At 56.0% G+C, this 16,993-nt stretch overlaps 1 protein-coding gene across 3 annotated transcripts in view; it reads left to right on the top strand.

The window, feature by feature from the left end:
• The window catches only part of cpm (carboxypeptidase M), a 98,509-nt gene that overhangs the window by 39,484 nt on the left and 42,032 nt on the right, over nt 1-16,993 (top strand). For all 3 annotated transcript variants that reach the window (XM_090201361.1, XM_090201360.1, XM_090201362.1), the window contains exon 4: nt 8,350-8,519. In XM_090201361.1, coding sequence (XP_090057487.1) covers nt 8,350-8,519 — 170 coding nt within the window. The remainder of the gene's footprint in view (nt 1-8,349; nt 8,520-16,993) is intronic.

Genomic DNA, 16,993 nt, shown 5'->3' with positions numbered 1-16,993 from the left:
TCAGACAGGGCCAGCTCTACTCGTCCTATCAGACAGGGCCAGCGCTACTCGTCCTATCAGACAGGGCCAGCACTACTCCTCCTATCAGACAGGGCCAGCACTACTCCTCCTATCAGACATGGCCAGCACTACTCCTCCTATCAGACAGGGCCAGCACTACTCCTGCTCTCTGACTGGGCCAGCACTACTCCTGCTCTCTGACTGGGCCAGCACTACTCCTGCTCTCTGACTGGGCCAGCACTACTCCTGCTCTCTGACTGGACCAGCACTACTCCTGCTCTCTGACTGGACCAGCACTACTCCTGCTCTCTGACTGGGCCAGCATTACTCCTGCTCTCTGACTGGACCAGCACTTGGGACTGAGGGACCAAAACCCCCCTCCTCCATCCCCTCCAGGCTTCACTGTAACTAGACTTCCAAATCCCAGCATAGATCAGTAGTCAGTCAGTCCCCGGGAGCAGACTTAAGGACCGTCACAAATAGCACCCTATCCACTATGTAGGGCACTACTGACCAGGACCCTGGGCTCTACTGTAAAGTAGTGCCCTGTATAGGGAATAGGATGTAATATTACTGTAGCTCCTTCCTCTAAGCTGAATGGACATGGTTAAGAGATACCAGATGAGGCCTTTCCTCTCATTTCCCCCCAGCTGGGATGTAGCAGAGCGATGTCACGGCGATGTCACACTGCCTCTACTTCACCTGGGGGCACACAGGACATGTTCTGCTGCTCTGAGGGGTACACAGACACACACACACACACTCATTCATTTTTTTCTCTCTGACTATCCATTCAGAAGACTAGGCCTCAGGGCTAGCCGTGCTCCACTGTTGTAGCCTGAATAGAATGGCGCATTCTAGAATACCACAGTGCTCAGTGGACGGAGACTCAATGGAACTACAATGTGCTGTTGCTTAGGGATGGAACCATATGAATTCCGTTAGCTCCCCTGATTCTAGTTCCGGAAGCTCTGGAGTTCTAGCCAGGGTTTTCTATTTGTGACAATCATTACTAACGGGAGTTAACCATTCTGTGTGTTTGATCTTTGGACCAGTAGGTGAACTACTTTCCTTCTCCTCGGCAGATTGAGTAGAAATGAAATAAACTAATCGTGCTCCTTTCTTCAAATGTTATTCAGCCTCTTCAAAACAAACACAAAGCACAGAATCATTTGACTTATAGACTCATTTGAATATAGAGACGTGACATGGGACTTGGCGAACGAAACCCTCTAAAACGATGATGACTCCTCTTCAATCACACATCAGACCTTCCAGTAATGGTGGTCCAACCACAATGTCTTAGCATTTTTAACCTTGATCCAATGCTATTAACCTTGAACCAAACTATTCACATCTCAGCTGTCTTCTAATGAGTTTCTCTTGGCTCTTATCATGCATGTTATACTGTTATATCACAGTCCAGTACACCCTGTTTCTCTGTTTTGAAGTTTGCCCCATCTATCTTGAGAGGGCTTGAACAGTTCAAATATGTTGTCAGGCAGCGTCAGGGGGTTGAGGGCGGCGCCAGGGGGTTGAGGGCGGCGCCAGGGGGTTGAGGGCGGCGCCAGGAGGTTGAGGGCGGCGCCAGGGGGTTGAGGGCGGCGTCAGGTGGTTGAGGGCGGCGTCAGGTGGTTGAGGGCGGCGCTAGGTGGTTGAGGGCGGCGCCAGGTGGTTGAGGGCGGCGCCAGGTGGTTGAGGGCGGCGCCAGGGGGTTGAGGGCGGCGCCAGGGGTTTGAGGGCGGCGCCAGGGGGTTGAGGGCGGCGCCAGGGGGTTGAGGGCGGCGCCAGGGGGTTGAGGGCGGCGCCAGGGGGTTGAGGGCGGCGTCAGGTGGTTGAGGGCGGCGTCAGGTGGTTGAGGGCGGCGCTAGGTGGTTGAGGGCGGCGCCAGGTGGTTGAGGGCGGCGCCAGGTGGTTGAGGGCGGCGCCAGGGGGTTGAGGGCGGCGCCAGGGGGTTGAGGGCGGCGCCAGGGGGTTGAGGGCGGCGCCAGGGGGTTGAGGGCGGCGCCAGGGGGTTGAGGGCGGCGTCAGGTGGTTGAGGGCGGCGTCAGGTGGTTGAGGGCGGCGCTAGGTGGTTGAGGGCGGCGCCAGGTGGTTGAGGGCGGCGCCAGGTGGTTGAGGGCGGCGCCAGGGGGTTGAGGGCGGCGCCAGGGGGTTGAGGGCGGCGCCAGGGGGTTGAGGGCGGCGCCAGGGGGTTGAGGGCGGCGCCAGGGGGTTGAGGGCGGCGCCAGGTGGTTGAGGGCGGCGCCAGGGGGTTGAGGGCGGCGCCAGGTGGTTGAGGGCGGCGCCAGGGGGTTGAGGGCGGCGCCAGGGGGTTGAGGGCGGCGCCAGGTGGTTGAGGGCGGCGTCAGGTGGTTGAGGGCGGCGCCAGGGGGTTGAGGGCGGCGCCAGGGGGTTGAGGGCGGCGCCAGGGGGTTGAGGGCGGCGCCAGGGGGTTGAGGGCGGCGCCAGGTGGTTGAGGGCGGCGTCAGGTGGTTGAGGGCGGCGCCAGGGGGTTGAGGGCGGCGCCAGGGGGTTGAGGGCGGCGCCAGGTGGTTGAGGGCGGCGTCAGGTGGTTGAGGGCGGCGCCAGGGGGTTGAGGGCGGCGCCAGGGGGTTGAGGGCGGCGCCAGGGGGTTGAGGGCGGCGCCAGGGGGTAGTGGGCGGCGCCAGGGGGTTGAGGGCGGCGTCGGGTGGTTAATGTGGTCAGGATTAGTCATGCTAAGATCCAATCCGAGGGACGGAGGGAGGGGTGGATGGTGGGAGGGAAGGATGGTGGGGTCTCAAGGGTTTTTAAGAGCCTACATTTCTCAGACAGTAGAATGTGGGTTCACCAGTAGTGGGGGGGGGGGGGGGGTCTCAGACAGTAGAATGTGGGTCCACCAGTAGTGGGGGGAGGGGGGTCTCAGACAGTAGAATGTGGGTTCACCAGTAGTGGGGGGGGGGGGGGGGTCTCAGACAGTAGAATGTGGGTTCACCAGTAGTGGGGGGGGGGGGGGGGGGGGGGTCTCAGACAGTATAATGTGGGTTCACCGGTAGTGGGGTGGGGGGGGGGGGGTCTCAGACAGAATGTGAGTTCACCAGTAGTGGGGGGGGGGGGGGGGGGGGGGGGTCTCAGACAGTAGAATGTGGGTTCACCAGTAGTGTGTGGGGGGGGGGGGGGGGGTCTCAGACAGTAGAATGTGGGTTCACCAGTAGTGGTCGGGGGGAAGGTCTCAGACAGTAGAATGTGGGTTCACCAGTAGTGGGGGGGGGAGGGGTCTCAGACAGTAGAATGTGAGTTCACCAGTAGTGGGGGGGGGTCTCAGACAGTAGAATGTGGGTTCACCAATAGTGGTGGTGGTGGTGGGGGGGGGGTCTCAGACAGTAGAATGTGGGTTCACCAGTAGTGGGTGGGGGGGAAGTTCTCAGACAGTAGAATGTGGGTTCACCAGTAGTGGGTGGGGGGGGAAGTTCTCAGACAGTAGAATGTGGGTTCACCAGTAGTGGGGGGGGGGGGGGGGGGTCTCAGACAGTAGAATGTGGATTCACCAGTAGTGGGGGGGGGGGGGGGGGGGGGTCTCAGACAGTAGAATGTGGATTCACCAGTAGTGGGGGGGGGGGGGGGGGTCTCAGACAGTAGAATGTGGGTTCACCAGTAGTGTGGGGGGGGGGGGGGTCTCAGACAGTAGAATGTGGGTTCACCAGTAGTGTGGGGGGGGGGGGGGGTCTCAGACAGTAGAATGTGGATTCACCAGTAGTGGGGGGGGGGTGTCTCAGACAGTAGAATGTGGGTTCACCAGTAGTGTGGGGGGGGGGGGGGGTCTCAGACAGTAGAATGTGGGTTCACCAGTAGTGGGGGGGGGGGGGGGGGTCTCAGACAGTAGAATGTGGATTCACCAGTAGTTGGTGGGGGGGAAGTTCTCAGACAGTAGAATGTGGGTTCACCAGTAGTTGGGGGGGGGGGGAAGTTCTCAGACAGTAGAATGTGGGTTCACCAGTAGTGGGTGGGGGGGAAGTTCTCAGACAGTAGAATGTGGGTTCACCAGTAGTTGGGGGGGGGGTGTCTCAGACAGTAGAATGTGGGTTCATGGTCTCTGACGTTCTGACAGTGTCTCAGTTTATTCAGTGTTTTATCTGCAGTCGATCAGCAGACGGACGTTCTGACAGTGTCTCTTTCAGTGTGTCCAGGGTTCGTTGAATACATTTTCTCAGACGGCATAAAGTATACCATTTACCTAAAACACTGTTGTAACCATTGAATTAGAACACTAGAATCTTATCACAGCATTTAAAGGTCAGATTGTCTACTTTTACAGTCTGTTTACATATATTTTTATAGACTAATTATACAGACAATTGGTATAAAACCTGTATAAAATGTATTTATAATTATATGACAATATTTTAGGTTGACTATAATTCTATCATAGAATTTCCAATATCGCTGTAAGGGCGTTCGTCTGTAGGAGGAAGAGAAGCGGACCAAAGCGCAGCGTGGTGGTTATTCATGTTTTAATAACTCAATACACATGAACAAACTAACAAAACCAAGAAATGTGCAAACGCAAAACAGTCCTATCCTGTGACAAACAAACACAGTGACAGGAACAATCACCCACAAACACACAGTGAAACCCAGGCTACCTAAATATGGTTCCCAATCAGAGACAATGACGAACACCTGCCTCTGATTGAGAACCATATCAGGCCGAACATAGAACTAGACCAAAACATAGAAAAACAAACATAGACTGCCCACCCAACTCACGCCCTGACCATACTAAATAAATACAAAAACAAAGGAAATAGAGGTCAGAACGTGACAGTACCCCCCCCCAAAGGTGCGGACTCCGGCCGCAAAACCTTGACCTATAGGGGAGGGTCTGGGTGGGCGTCTGTCCGCGGTGGCGGCTCTGGCGCGGGACGCGGACCCCACTTCACCATTGTCTTAGTCCGCCTTATTGTCCGCCTCCCTGGCTTACTCACCATGACCACCCCTCTCAATGACCCCACTGGACAGAGGGGCTGCTCGGGACAGAGGGGCAGCTCGGGACAGAGGTGAAGCAGCTGCTCGGGACAGAGGGACAACTGCTCGGGACAAAGGGGCGATAGCAGCTCGGGACAGAGGGGCGATAGCAGCTCGGGACAGAGGGGCGATAGCAGCTCGGGACAGAGGGGCGATAGCAGCTCGGGACAGAGGGGCGATAGCTGCTCGGGACAGAGGGACAGCTGCTCGGGACAGAGGGGCAGCTGCTCGGGACAGAGGGGCGGCAGCAGCTTGGGACAGAGGGGCGACAGCTGCTCTGGACAGAGGGGCAGCTGCTCGGGCGGCCCCTGGCTGACTGACGGCACTGGCGGCCCCTGGCTTACTGGCGGCACTGGCGGCCCCTGGCTTACTGGCGGCCCCTGGCTGACTGGCGGCACTGGCGGCCCCTGGCTGACTGGCGGCACTGGCGGCCCCTGGCTGACTGGCGGCACTGGCGGCCCCTGGCTGACTGGCGGCACTGGCGGCCCCTGGCTGACTGGCGGCACTGGCGGCCCCTGGCTGACTGGCGGCACTGGCGGCCCCTGGCTGACGGGCGGCACTGGCGGCCCCTGGCTGACGGGCGGCACTGGCGGCCCCTGGCAGACGGGCGGCTCTGGCGGCGCTGGGCAGACGGGAGGCTCAGCTGGTGCTGGGCAGACGGGAAGCTCAGCTGGCGCTGGGCAGACGGGAAGCTCAGCTGGCGCTGGGCAGACGGGAAGCTCAGCTGGCGCTGGGCAGACGGGAAGCTCAGCTGGCGCTGGGCAGACGGGAAGCTCAGCTGGCGCTGGGCAGACGGGAAGCTCAGCTGGCGCTGGGCAGACGGGAAGCTCCGGCAACGCTGGAGAAACGGAAGGCCCTGGTAGCGCCGGAGAGGCGGGAGACTCCGGCAGCGGCGCCGGACAGGCGGGAGGCCCCGGCAGAGGCGCCGGACAGGCGGGAGGCTCCGGCAGAGGCGCCGGACAGGCGGGAGGCTCCGGCAGAGGCGCCGGACAGGCGGGAGGCTCCGGCAGAGGCGCCGGACAGGCGGGAGGCTCCGGCAGAGGCGCCGGACAGGCGGGAGGCTCCGGCAGAGGCGCCGGACAGGCGGGAGGCTCCGGCAGAGGCGCCGGACAGGCGGGAGGCTCCGGCAGAGGCGCCGGACAGGCGGGAGGCTCCGGCAGAGGCGCCGGACAGGCGGGAGGCTCCGGCAGCGGCGCCGGACAGGCGGGAGGCTCCGGCAGCGGCGCCGGACAGGCGGGAGACTCCGGCAGCGGCGCCGGACAGGCGGGAGACTCCGGCAGCGGCGCCGGACAGGCGGGAGACTCCGGCAGCGGCGCCGGACAGGCGGGAGGCTCCGGCAGCGGCGCCGGACAGGCGGGAGGCTCCGGCAGCGGCGCCGGACAGGCGGGAGGCTCCGGCAGCGGCGCCGGACAGGCGGGAGGCTCCGGCAGAGGCGCCGGACAGGCGGGAGGCTCCGGCAGAGGCGCCGGACAGGCGGGAGGCTCCGGCAGAGGCGCCGGACAGGCGGGAGGCTCCGGCAGAGGCGCCGGACAGGCGGGAGGCTCCGGCAGAGGCGCCGGACAGGCGGGAGACTCCGGCAGAGGCGCCGGACAGGCGGGAGACTCCGGCAGAGCTGGAGAGGAGGAAGGCTCTGGTAGCGCCGGAGAGGCGGGAGACTCCGGCAGCGCTGGAGAGGAGGAAGGCTCTGGACGGATGGGCCGGAGAGACAGCCTGGTACGGGGGGCTGCCACCGGAGGGCTGGTGCGTGGAGGTGGTGACGGATAGACCGGACCGTGAAGGCGTACTGGAGATCTTGAGAGCAGGGCTGGCACCAACCGCCCTGGCTGGATCCTCACCCTAGCCCGGCAGATGTGGGGAGCTGGGATGTAGCGCACCGGGCTAAGCACGCGTACTGGGGACACCGTGCGCACAACTGCATAACACGGTGCCTGACCAGCACCACGCCCGCCACAGTTAGCACTGCTATGAGCACTGTAGTGCTGAGATGGCACAGGACGTGCAAGGCTAGGGAGATGCACAGGAGGCCTGGTGCGTGAGGCTGGCACAGTCTTCACCAGACCCCTCGCACGCACCTCAGGATGAGTATGGAGAGCTGACCCCGGTGCCATTAAATCCCTGACACGCTCCGTCGGGCGAATGTCGTGCCTCATGCACCAAACCAGCAAGTCCCTCATATCACTCTCCTCCAATCTCCCCATTAACTCCTTCACAGTCTCTGCTTCGCTCACCTCCAACACCAGCTCTGGTTCTGAGCTCCTCCTTGGCTCCTCACGATAAACGGGGGGAGTTGGCTCAGGTCTGACTCCTGACTCTGCCACACTCCCCCTGTGCCCCCCCCCAAGAAATTTTTGGGGGTGACTCTCGGGCTTCCATCCGCTCTGCCGTGCTAGTTCCTCATAATGCCGCCTCTCTGCTTTTGCTGCCTCCAGCTCGGCCTTGGGGCGGCAATATTCTCCTGGCTCTGCCCAGGGTCCTTTCCCGTCCAGTTCTTCCTCCCATGTCCATTTCTCCAGGTGGTGCAGCCTCTCCCACTGTAGCTGCTGCTGCTCCTGCTGCTGCTGCCTTTGCTGCTGCTGCTGTTGCTCCTGCTGCACCAGTCGCTTCTCCTGCTGCTGCTGTTGCTGCTGCCTCTGTTTACCACGCCGCTTGGTCCTTGGTAGGTGGGTGATTCTGTAAGGGCGTTCGTCTGTAGGAGGAAGAGAAGCGGACCAAAGCGCAGCGTGGTGGTTATTCATGTTTTAATAACTCAATACACATGAACAAACTAACAAAACCAAGAAATGTGCAAACGCAAAACAGTCCTATCCTGTGACAAACAAACACAGTGACAGGAACAATCACCCACAAACACACAGTGAAACCCAGGCTACCTAAATATGGTTCCCAATCAGAGACAATGACGAACACCTGCCTCTGATTGAGAACCATATCAGGCCGAACATAGAACTAGACCAAAACATAGAAAAACAAACATAGACTGCCCACCCAACTCACGCCCTGACCATACTAAATAAATACAAAAACAAAGGAAATAGAGGTCAGAACGTGACAATCGCATGCCTTTTTATTACCTTCCCGTATAAAATGTATTTAGAATTATATGACAATGTTTTAGGTTGACTATAATTCTATTATAGAATTTCCGATATCGCATGCCTTTTTATTTTCTTCCCGTATAAAATGTATTTATAATTATATGACAATATTTTAGGTTGACTATAATTCTATTATAGAATTTCCAATATCGCATGCCTTTTTATTTTCTTCCCGTTCTGGAACTTTGAGGGTTTATGACATGGCCCTCTACTAAGTCAATAGGATCTCTATGGTTGTAACTGTATCAATTGCATCTCTTTTTTTTAGGTGGTGGGCAGAGTTCTCCTGCTCCAGCTGATCGATCACCTGACCCGTGGTTACCTTAGCGACCCGCTGGTGACCCGCCTCCTGAACAGCACCCGCGTCCACATCCTGGTTTCCATGAACCCAGACGGCTTCGAGTCCTCCAGCAGAGACTGCATGTACTCCCAGGGGAGGTGAGATAGTGAGGGACATCATGGGTTGAGTCTTAGTCACCGTGGATGGAGGGACATCAAGGGTTGTATCTTAGTCACCGTGGATGGAGGGACATCATGGGTTGTGTCTTAGTCACCGTGGATGGAGGGACATCATGGGTTGTCTTAGTCACCGTGGATGGAGGGACATCATGGGTTGTCTCTTAGTCACCGTGGATAGAGGAACATCATGGGTTGTCTCTTAGTCACCGTGGATGGAGGGACATCATGGGTTGTCTTAGTCACCGTGGATGGAGGGACATCATGTGTTGTCTCTTAGTCACCGTGGATGGAGAGACATCATGGGTTGTCTTACGGTCACTGTGGATGGAGAGACATCATGGGTTGTCTTACGGTCACCGTGGATGGAGGGACATCATGGGTTGTCTCTTAGTCACCGTGGATGGAGGGACATCATGGGTTGTGTCTTAGTCACCGTGGATGGAGGGACATCATGGGTTGTCTCTTAGTCACCGTGGATGGAGGGACATCATGGGTTGTCTTACGGTCACCGTGGATGGAGGGACATCATGGGTTGTCTCTTAGTCACCGTGGATGGAGGGACATCATGGGTTGTCTCTTAGTCACCGTGGATGGAGGGACATCATGGGTTGTCTTACGGTCACCGTGGATGGAGGGACATCATGGGTTGTCTCTTAGTCACCGTGGATAGAGGAACATCATGGGTTGTGTCTTAGTCACCGTGGATGGAGGAACATTGTGGGTTGTCTCTTAGTCACCGTGGATGGAGGGGCATCATGGGTTGAGTCTTAGTCACCGTGGATGGAGGGACATCATGGGTTGTGTCTTAGTCACCGTGGATGGAGGGACATCATGGGTTGTCTTAGTCACCGTGGATGGAGGGACATCATGGGTTGTCTCTTAGTCACCGTGGATAGAGGAACATCATGGGTTGTCTCTTAGTCACCGTGGATGGAGGGACATCATGGGTTGAGTCTTAGTCACCGTGGATGGAGGGACATCGTGGGTTGAGTCTTAGTCACCGTGGATGGAGGGGCATCATGGGTTGAGTCTTAGTCACCGTGGATGGAGGGGCATCATGGGTTGAGTCTTAGTCACCGTGGATGGAGGGACATCATGGGTTGTGTCTTAGTCACCGTGGATGGAGGGACATCATGGGTTGTATCTTAGTCACCGTGGATGGAGGGACATCATGGGTTGTGTCTTAGTCACCGTGGATGGAGGGGCATCATGGGTTGAGTCTTAGTCACCGTGGATGGAGGGACATCATGGGTTGTCTCTTAGTCACCGTGGATGGAGGGACATCATGGGTTGTGTCTTAGTCACCGTGGATGGAGGGACATCATGGGTTGTGTCTTAAAGTCAATAAGATCCATCTGTCCCTTCTGACACTGTACAGTAACTTCAAAACCAACTCACAGCCTTGGTCCAGTCTGACTTGGTGTTGTAGAACTTTCCAATGTGTTTAGGTGTGTTTGAGTGAATACATCTGACCGTCCGACTATGTGGTGTCACTCATCCAGACAAAGTGCCTCAGTGTCAGTTTCACAGTATCGTGTTGATCTCCTAGAGGGTCGGTCAGCATCTATAGCTCTGTCCATGGATTTAACAGTGGTTACATTTCTCCAGACCACACCAATAAATATACAAAAATATATATAGGGTTACCCAATACACCCTATTCCCTATATAGTGCACCATAGGGATATGGTTAAAACTAGTGCACTCTATAGGAGACCCAGGTCAAATTGAGTTCTACTGTCTGGAAAGAGTTGTGGCAGTAAGACTTTAGAGGATTACTGGTTGGATGGACTGGCTGGTTGGATGGAGTGGCTGGGTGGGTGGATGGAGTGGCTGGGTGGGTGGATGGAGTGGCTGGGTGGGTGGATGGAGTGGCTGGGTGGGTGGATGGGGTGGCTGGGTGGGTGGGTGGGTGGGTGGATGGAGTGGATGGGGTGGCTGGGTGGGTGGATGGGGTGGCTGGGTGGATGGAGTGGCTGGGTGGATGGATGGAGTGGCTGGGTGGGTGGATGGAGTGGCTGGGTGGGTGGATGGAGTGGCTGGGTGGGTGGATGGAGTGGCTGGCTGGAGTGGCTGGGTGGATGGAGTGGCTGGGTGGGTGGGTGGATGCAGTGGCTGGATGGATGGAGTGGCTGGGTGGGTGGGTGGGTGGATGGAGTGGCTGGGTGGGTGGAGTGGCTGGGTGGATGGAGTGGGTGGAGTGGCTGGGTGGATGGAGTGGCTGGGTGGGTGGGTGGATGGAGTGGCTGGGTGGATGGAGTGGCTGGGTGGATGGAGTGGCTGGATGGAGTGGCTGGGTGGATGGATGGAGTGGCTGGGTGGATGGAGTGGCTGCAGGTCTGGCCTGTTGTGTTGCTCAGTAGACCAGAACAGAACAGCTATAGGATGGTTCAGGGTGTAAACAGCAGAATGGTTACTGAGACCCCAGTGAATCACCAGCGAAGGCAGTGAAAGTGTACATCCCAAATGGCCCCTGGGTAAAAGTGATCTGCTACATAGGGAATAGGGTTCCGTTGGCCCGCTACATAGAGAATAGGGTTCCGTTGGCACGCTACATACAGTGCCTTGCGAAAGTATTCGGCCCCCTTGAACTTTGCGACCTTTTGCCACATTTCAGGCTTCAAACATAAAGATATAAAACTGTATTTTTTTGTGAAGAATCAACAACAAGTGGGACACAATCATGAAGTGGAACGACATTTATTGGATATTTCAAACTTTTTGAACAAATCAAAAACTGAAAAATTGGGCGTGCAAAATTATTCAGCCCCTTTACTTTCAGTGCAGCAAACTCTCTCCAGAAGTTCAGTGAGGATCTCTGAATGATCCAATGTTGACCTAAATGACTAATGATGATAAATACAATCCACCTGTGTGTAATCAAGTCTCCGTATAAATGCACCTGCACTGTGATAGTCTCAGAGGTCCGTTAAAAGCGCAGAGAGCATCATGAAGAACAAGGAACACACCAGGCAGGCCCGAGATACTGTTGTGAAGAAGTTTAAAGCCGGATTTGGATACAAAAAGATTTCCCAAGCTTTAAACATCCCAAGGAGCACTGTGCAAGCGATAATATTGAAATGGAAGGAGTATCAGACCACTGCAAATCTACCAAGACCTGGCCGTCCCTCTAAACTTTCAGCTCATACAAGGAGAAGACTGATCAGAGATGCAGCCAAGAGGCCCATGATCACTCTGGATGAACTGCAGAGATCTACAGCTGAGGTGGGAGACTCTGTCCATAGGACAACAATCAGTCGTATATTGCACAAATCTGGCCTTTATGGAAGAGTGGCAAGAAGAAAGCCATTTCTTAAAGATATCCATAAAAAGTGTTGTTTAAAGTTTGCCACAAGCCACCTGGGAGACACACCAAACATGTGGAAGAAGGTGCTCTGGTCAGATGAAACCAAAATTGAACTTTTTGGCAACAATGCAAAACATTATGTTTGGCGTAAAAGCAACACAGCTGAACACACCATCCCCACTGTCAAACATGTTGGTGGCAGCATCATGGTTTGGGCCTGCTTTTCTTCAGCAGGGACAGGGAAGATGGTTAAAATTGATGGGAAGATGGATGGAGCCAAATACAGGACCATTCTGGAAGAAAACCTGATGGAGTCTGCAAAAGACCTGAGACTGGGACGGAGATTTGTCTTCCAACAAGACAATGATCCAAAACATAAAGCAAAATCTACAATGGAATGGTTCAAAAATAAACATATCCAGGTGTTAGAATGGCCAAGTCAAAGTCCAGACCTGAATCCAATCGAGAATCTGTGGAAAGAACTGAAAACTGCTGTTCACAAATGCTCTCCATCCAACCTCACTGAGCTCGAGCTGTTTTGCAAGGAGGAATGGGAAAAAATTTCAGTCTCTCGATGTGCAAAACTGATAGAGACATACCCCAAGCGACTTACAGCTGTAATCGCAGCAAAAGGTGGCGCTACAAAGTATTAACTTAAGGGGGCTGAATAATTTTGCACGCCCAATTTTTCAGTTTTTGATTTGTTATAAAAGTTTGAAATATCCAATAAATGTCGTTCCACTTCATGATTGTGTCCCACTTGTTGTTGATTCTTCACAAAAAAATACAGTTTTATATCTTTATGTTTGAAGCCTGAAATGTGGCAAAAGGTCGCAAAGTTCAAGGGGGCCGAATACTTTCGCAAGGCACTGTAGGGAATAGGGTTTCATTTGGAAGGGAGGCAGTGACACACACCCATTAACAGATCCTGGAGTTTTATCTGAGATGTTTGTAGACACAACACCTCTACAGCGCTCACCCACAACACTCTGATGTGGGCGAGTGGCAGGAAGCCACGGCCTGAAAACAGACTCTCTCTCTCTCGCTCTGTCTCTCTTCTCTCTGACACACAAACACTCTTTCACTAACAAACACTTGCATTTATACACACACACACACACACACACACACACAGATCCCATTCCCTGGCAGTGGATTCCCCCCGGATGGGACAGGACACACACACACACACCCAGCCCCAAACAGTGACACACTCACATCGACTCACACAGATGTTATTCCCATGGCAGTGGATTCCTCCCCGGATGGGACAGGACACTGACACCCACACACTCTGACTCTGACACAGTCATCCCAGCCCCAAACAGTGGAAAAAAAAACTCTCACCTACTCGTTACCATAACAACTTGAAACAGGGAATGGTTCTTAGAACAACAGAGACGTCTCCCTTCCAGGGGGAAAAAAAATATTATTAAGCAACAATTACAATAACGCATCAAGTTGGGTTTCCAAAGTTTTAGTGATTGGAGGAGATGACGGCAATGACTTCCTGGATCTAAATGACTTCCTGGATCTAAATGACTTCCTGGAACTAAATGACTCGTCATGTTTTTGTTGTAATAGGGCTTAGATCAGTGGTCATCAGTTTAACTGAAACCACTGGCAATGAACACAACCTGTTTTGTGGTAGATCAAATATCTGTCTGCACTGACCTGTTTTGGTGGCAGGTCTGAGCTGTCTGCACTGAGCTGTTTGGTAGATCTGATATGTCTGCACTGAGCTGTTTGGTAGATCTGATATGTCTGCACTGAGCTGTTTGGTAGATCTGATCTGTCTGCACTGAGCTGTTTGGTAGATCTGATATGTCTGCACTGAGCTGTTTGGTAGATCTGATATGTCTGCACTGACCTGATTGGTAGATCTGATATGTCTGCACTGAGCTGATTGGTAGATCTGATCTGTCTGCACTGAGCTGATTGGTAGATCTGATATGTCTGCACTGACCTGATTGGTAGATCTGATATGTCTGCACTGAGCTGATTGGTGGTTATTTAGAAGACCCAATAGAAGTGAACCATTTGTACATTTCTCTCTGCCTGTAACCCGGAACTTTGCTGTCCCTCGTGTTTTACTGTAAATACAGAGGCAGGAACAAAGCCTCACAACCACAATACTGACCCTTTAGTCTTTTATTTGACTGTCTGGAAACAGGACGACTTCCTGAAGTCTCCAATTAGCCAGAGATGGGCCTGGAAAATTCTGGTTTAGGTCCAAAATGGAACCCTATTCCCTATGGGCCCTGGTCAAAAGTAGTGCACTACATAGGGAGTAGGGTGCCGTTTTGGGACGTAGGTCCGGTCTTGACTCCATCTCTGTAATTAGCAGTGTTCAACTGGAGAGTCTTTGGAGCGCAGCCTCATAGGAGGAAATGGGAACATTTCTGAACATCTCCTTTAGCCTACACACACGCACACGCACACACAGGCACACACACACAGGCACACACACACAGGCACACACACACACGCACACAGTCACAGACACACAGACACACACAGGCACAGACACACAGGCACACACACACAGGCACACACACACAGGCACACACACACACACACACACACGTCTCTTGATGAGGTTGTGGTTCTTGGAAGTGGCAGGAAGTCCCTAGGAATAGATTGTGTTTTCAAGAGACTCTACACATATACACACACTGGCACGCATATAGATCTAAGCAATAAGGCACAAAGGGGTGTGGTATGAAGCTGGTTGAGAGAATGCCAATCACCCTTTGTGATTGGAGGATAGCTATGAGGGTTATCGAATCAGGATCAATTCCTTTGATCTCCTCCAGCTCGTTAATGATATAATGTTCATATTTAAAGAGAGAATGTCTAGTGTCTTTGGCAAATGACAGGAGAGGAATGTTAGTCTGGGTACCAGTCTTCAGCTATCACATCTCCTCTTCCTTACTGATATCCTGGACCTGCTCTGGGCCTGGACGCTGCTCTGGGCCTGGACGCTGCTCTGGGCCTGGACGCTGCTCGTGGCCTGGACGCTGCTCGTGGCCTGGACGCTGCTCTGGGCCTGGACGCTGCTCGTGGCCTGCTCTGGGCCTGGACGCTGCTCGTGGCCTGGAAGCTGCTCTGGGCCTGGACGCTGCTCGTGGCCTGGACGCTGCTCGTGGCCTGGACGCTGCTCTGGGCCTGGACGCTGCTCGTGGCCTGGACGCTGCTCGTGGCCTGGACGCTGCTCGTGGCCTGGACGCTGCTCGTGGCCTGGACGCTGCTCTGGGCCTGGACGCTGCTCGTGGCCTGGACGCTGCTCGTGGCCTGGACGCTGCTCTGGGCCTGGACGCTGCTCGTGGCCTGCTCTGGGCCTGGAAGCTGCTCTGGGCCTGGAAGCTGCTCTGGGCCTGGACGCTGCTCGTGGCCTGGACGCTGCTCGTGGCCTGGACGCTGCTCGTGGCCTGGAAGCTGCTCGTGGCCTGGACGCTGCTCGTGGCCTGGACGCTGCTCGTGGCCTGGACGCTGCTCTGGGCCTGGACGCTGCTCTGGGCCTGGACGCTGCTCTGGGCCTGGACGCTGCTCGTGGCCTGGACGCTGCTCGTGGCCTGGACGCTGCTCTGGGCCTGCTCTGGGCCTGGACGCTGCTCTGGGCCTTGACGCTGCTCGTGGCCTTGACGCTGCTCGTGGCCTGGACGCTGCTCGTGGCCTGGACGCTGCTCGTGGCCTGGACGCTGCTCGTGGCCTGGACGCTGCTCTGGGCCTGGACGCTGCTCTGGACGCTGCTCTGGGCCTGCTCTGGGCCTGCTCGTGGCCTGGACGCTGCTCGTGGCCTGGACGCTGCTCGTGGCCTGGACGCTGCTCGTGGCCTGGACGCTGCTTGTGGCCTGGACGCTGCTCGTGGCCTGCTCTGGGCCTGGACGCTGCTCTGGACGCTGCTCTGGGCCTGCTCTGGGCCTGCTCGTGGCCTGGACGCTGCTCTGGACGCTGCTCTGGGCCTGCTCGTGGCCTGGACGCTGCTCTGGACGCTGCTCTGGGCCTGCTCTGGGCCTGCTCGTGGCCTGGACGCTGCTCTGGGCCTGCTCTGGGCCTGCTCTGGGCCTGCTCGTGGCCTGGACGCTGCTCTGGGCCTGCTCTGGGCCTGCTCGTGGCCTGGACGCTGCTCTGGACGCTGCTCTGGGCCTGCTCGTGGCCTGGACGCTGCTCTGGGCCTGCTCTGGGCCTGCTCTGGGCCTGCTCGTGGCCTGGACGCTGCTCTGGGCCTGCTCGTGGCCTGGACGCTGCTCTGGGCCTGCTCGTGGCCTGGACGCTGCTCTGGGCCTGCTCTGGGCCTGCTCGTGGCCTGGACGCTGCTCTGGGCCTGCTCGTGGCCTGGACGCTGCTCTGGACCTGCTCGTGGCCTGGACGCTGCTCTGGGCCTGCTCTGGGCCTGCTCTGGGCCTGCTCTGGGCCTGCTCGTGGCCTGGACGCTGCTCTGGACCTGCTCGTGGCATGGACGCTGCTCTGGACCTGCTCGTGGCCTGGACGCTGCTCTGGGCCTGCTCTGGGCCTGCTCTGGGCCTGCTCTGGACACTGCTCTGGGCCTGCTCGTGGCCTGGACGCTGCTCTGGACCTGCTCGTGGCCTGGACGCTGCTCTGGGCCTGCTCTGGGCCTGCTCTGGGCCTGCTCTGGGCTTGCTCTGGGCCTGCTCTGGGCCTGGACGCTGCTCATTATGGTGTTCCTGGATGCTTCTTTACAACTGATATTATTCAGCATTGAAGAAAAGTTATTAAAGTCTCCAACACTGCCGTCCAACTCTGCCACATCTGACGAGGGCAGTTTTATTTTTATACAACTAAAACAGATGCCGTTCCTTGGCCTTTCTAAGGCTTTTCATCTTCTGAAGCCCAAGTCTCTAATTAACACCTCCGTCCAACTCGGACCCATCCCGTCTCGTGCTCCAACTGGGCCACAGTGGGTTGAAACATCACACCTCAGACCAGATCAGACCAGACCAAGTCCTCCACAAGTTGCCCTTCTGTTACGCAATAACATCTGGATCCCAATATGTCTGTCTGTCTGGGTCAACAGAGTTATTTTCTACACACTGAGTTTAATTCCAAATGGCACCCTATTCCCTATATCGTGCACTACTTTTGATAGAGTGCCCTGGTTAAAAGTAGTGCACTACATAACAAA

The sequence above is a fragment of the Oncorhynchus mykiss genome, chromosome 15, assembly GCF_057628025.1.
Source record: "Oncorhynchus mykiss isolate SJ-2025 chromosome 15, ASM5762802v1, whole genome shotgun sequence".
Classification (NCBI taxonomy): Eukaryota; Metazoa; Chordata; class Actinopteri; order Salmoniformes; family Salmonidae; genus Oncorhynchus; species Oncorhynchus mykiss.
Note: the sequence above shows the minus strand (reverse complement) of the source record. Positions and strands in the feature narration are given on the sequence as shown.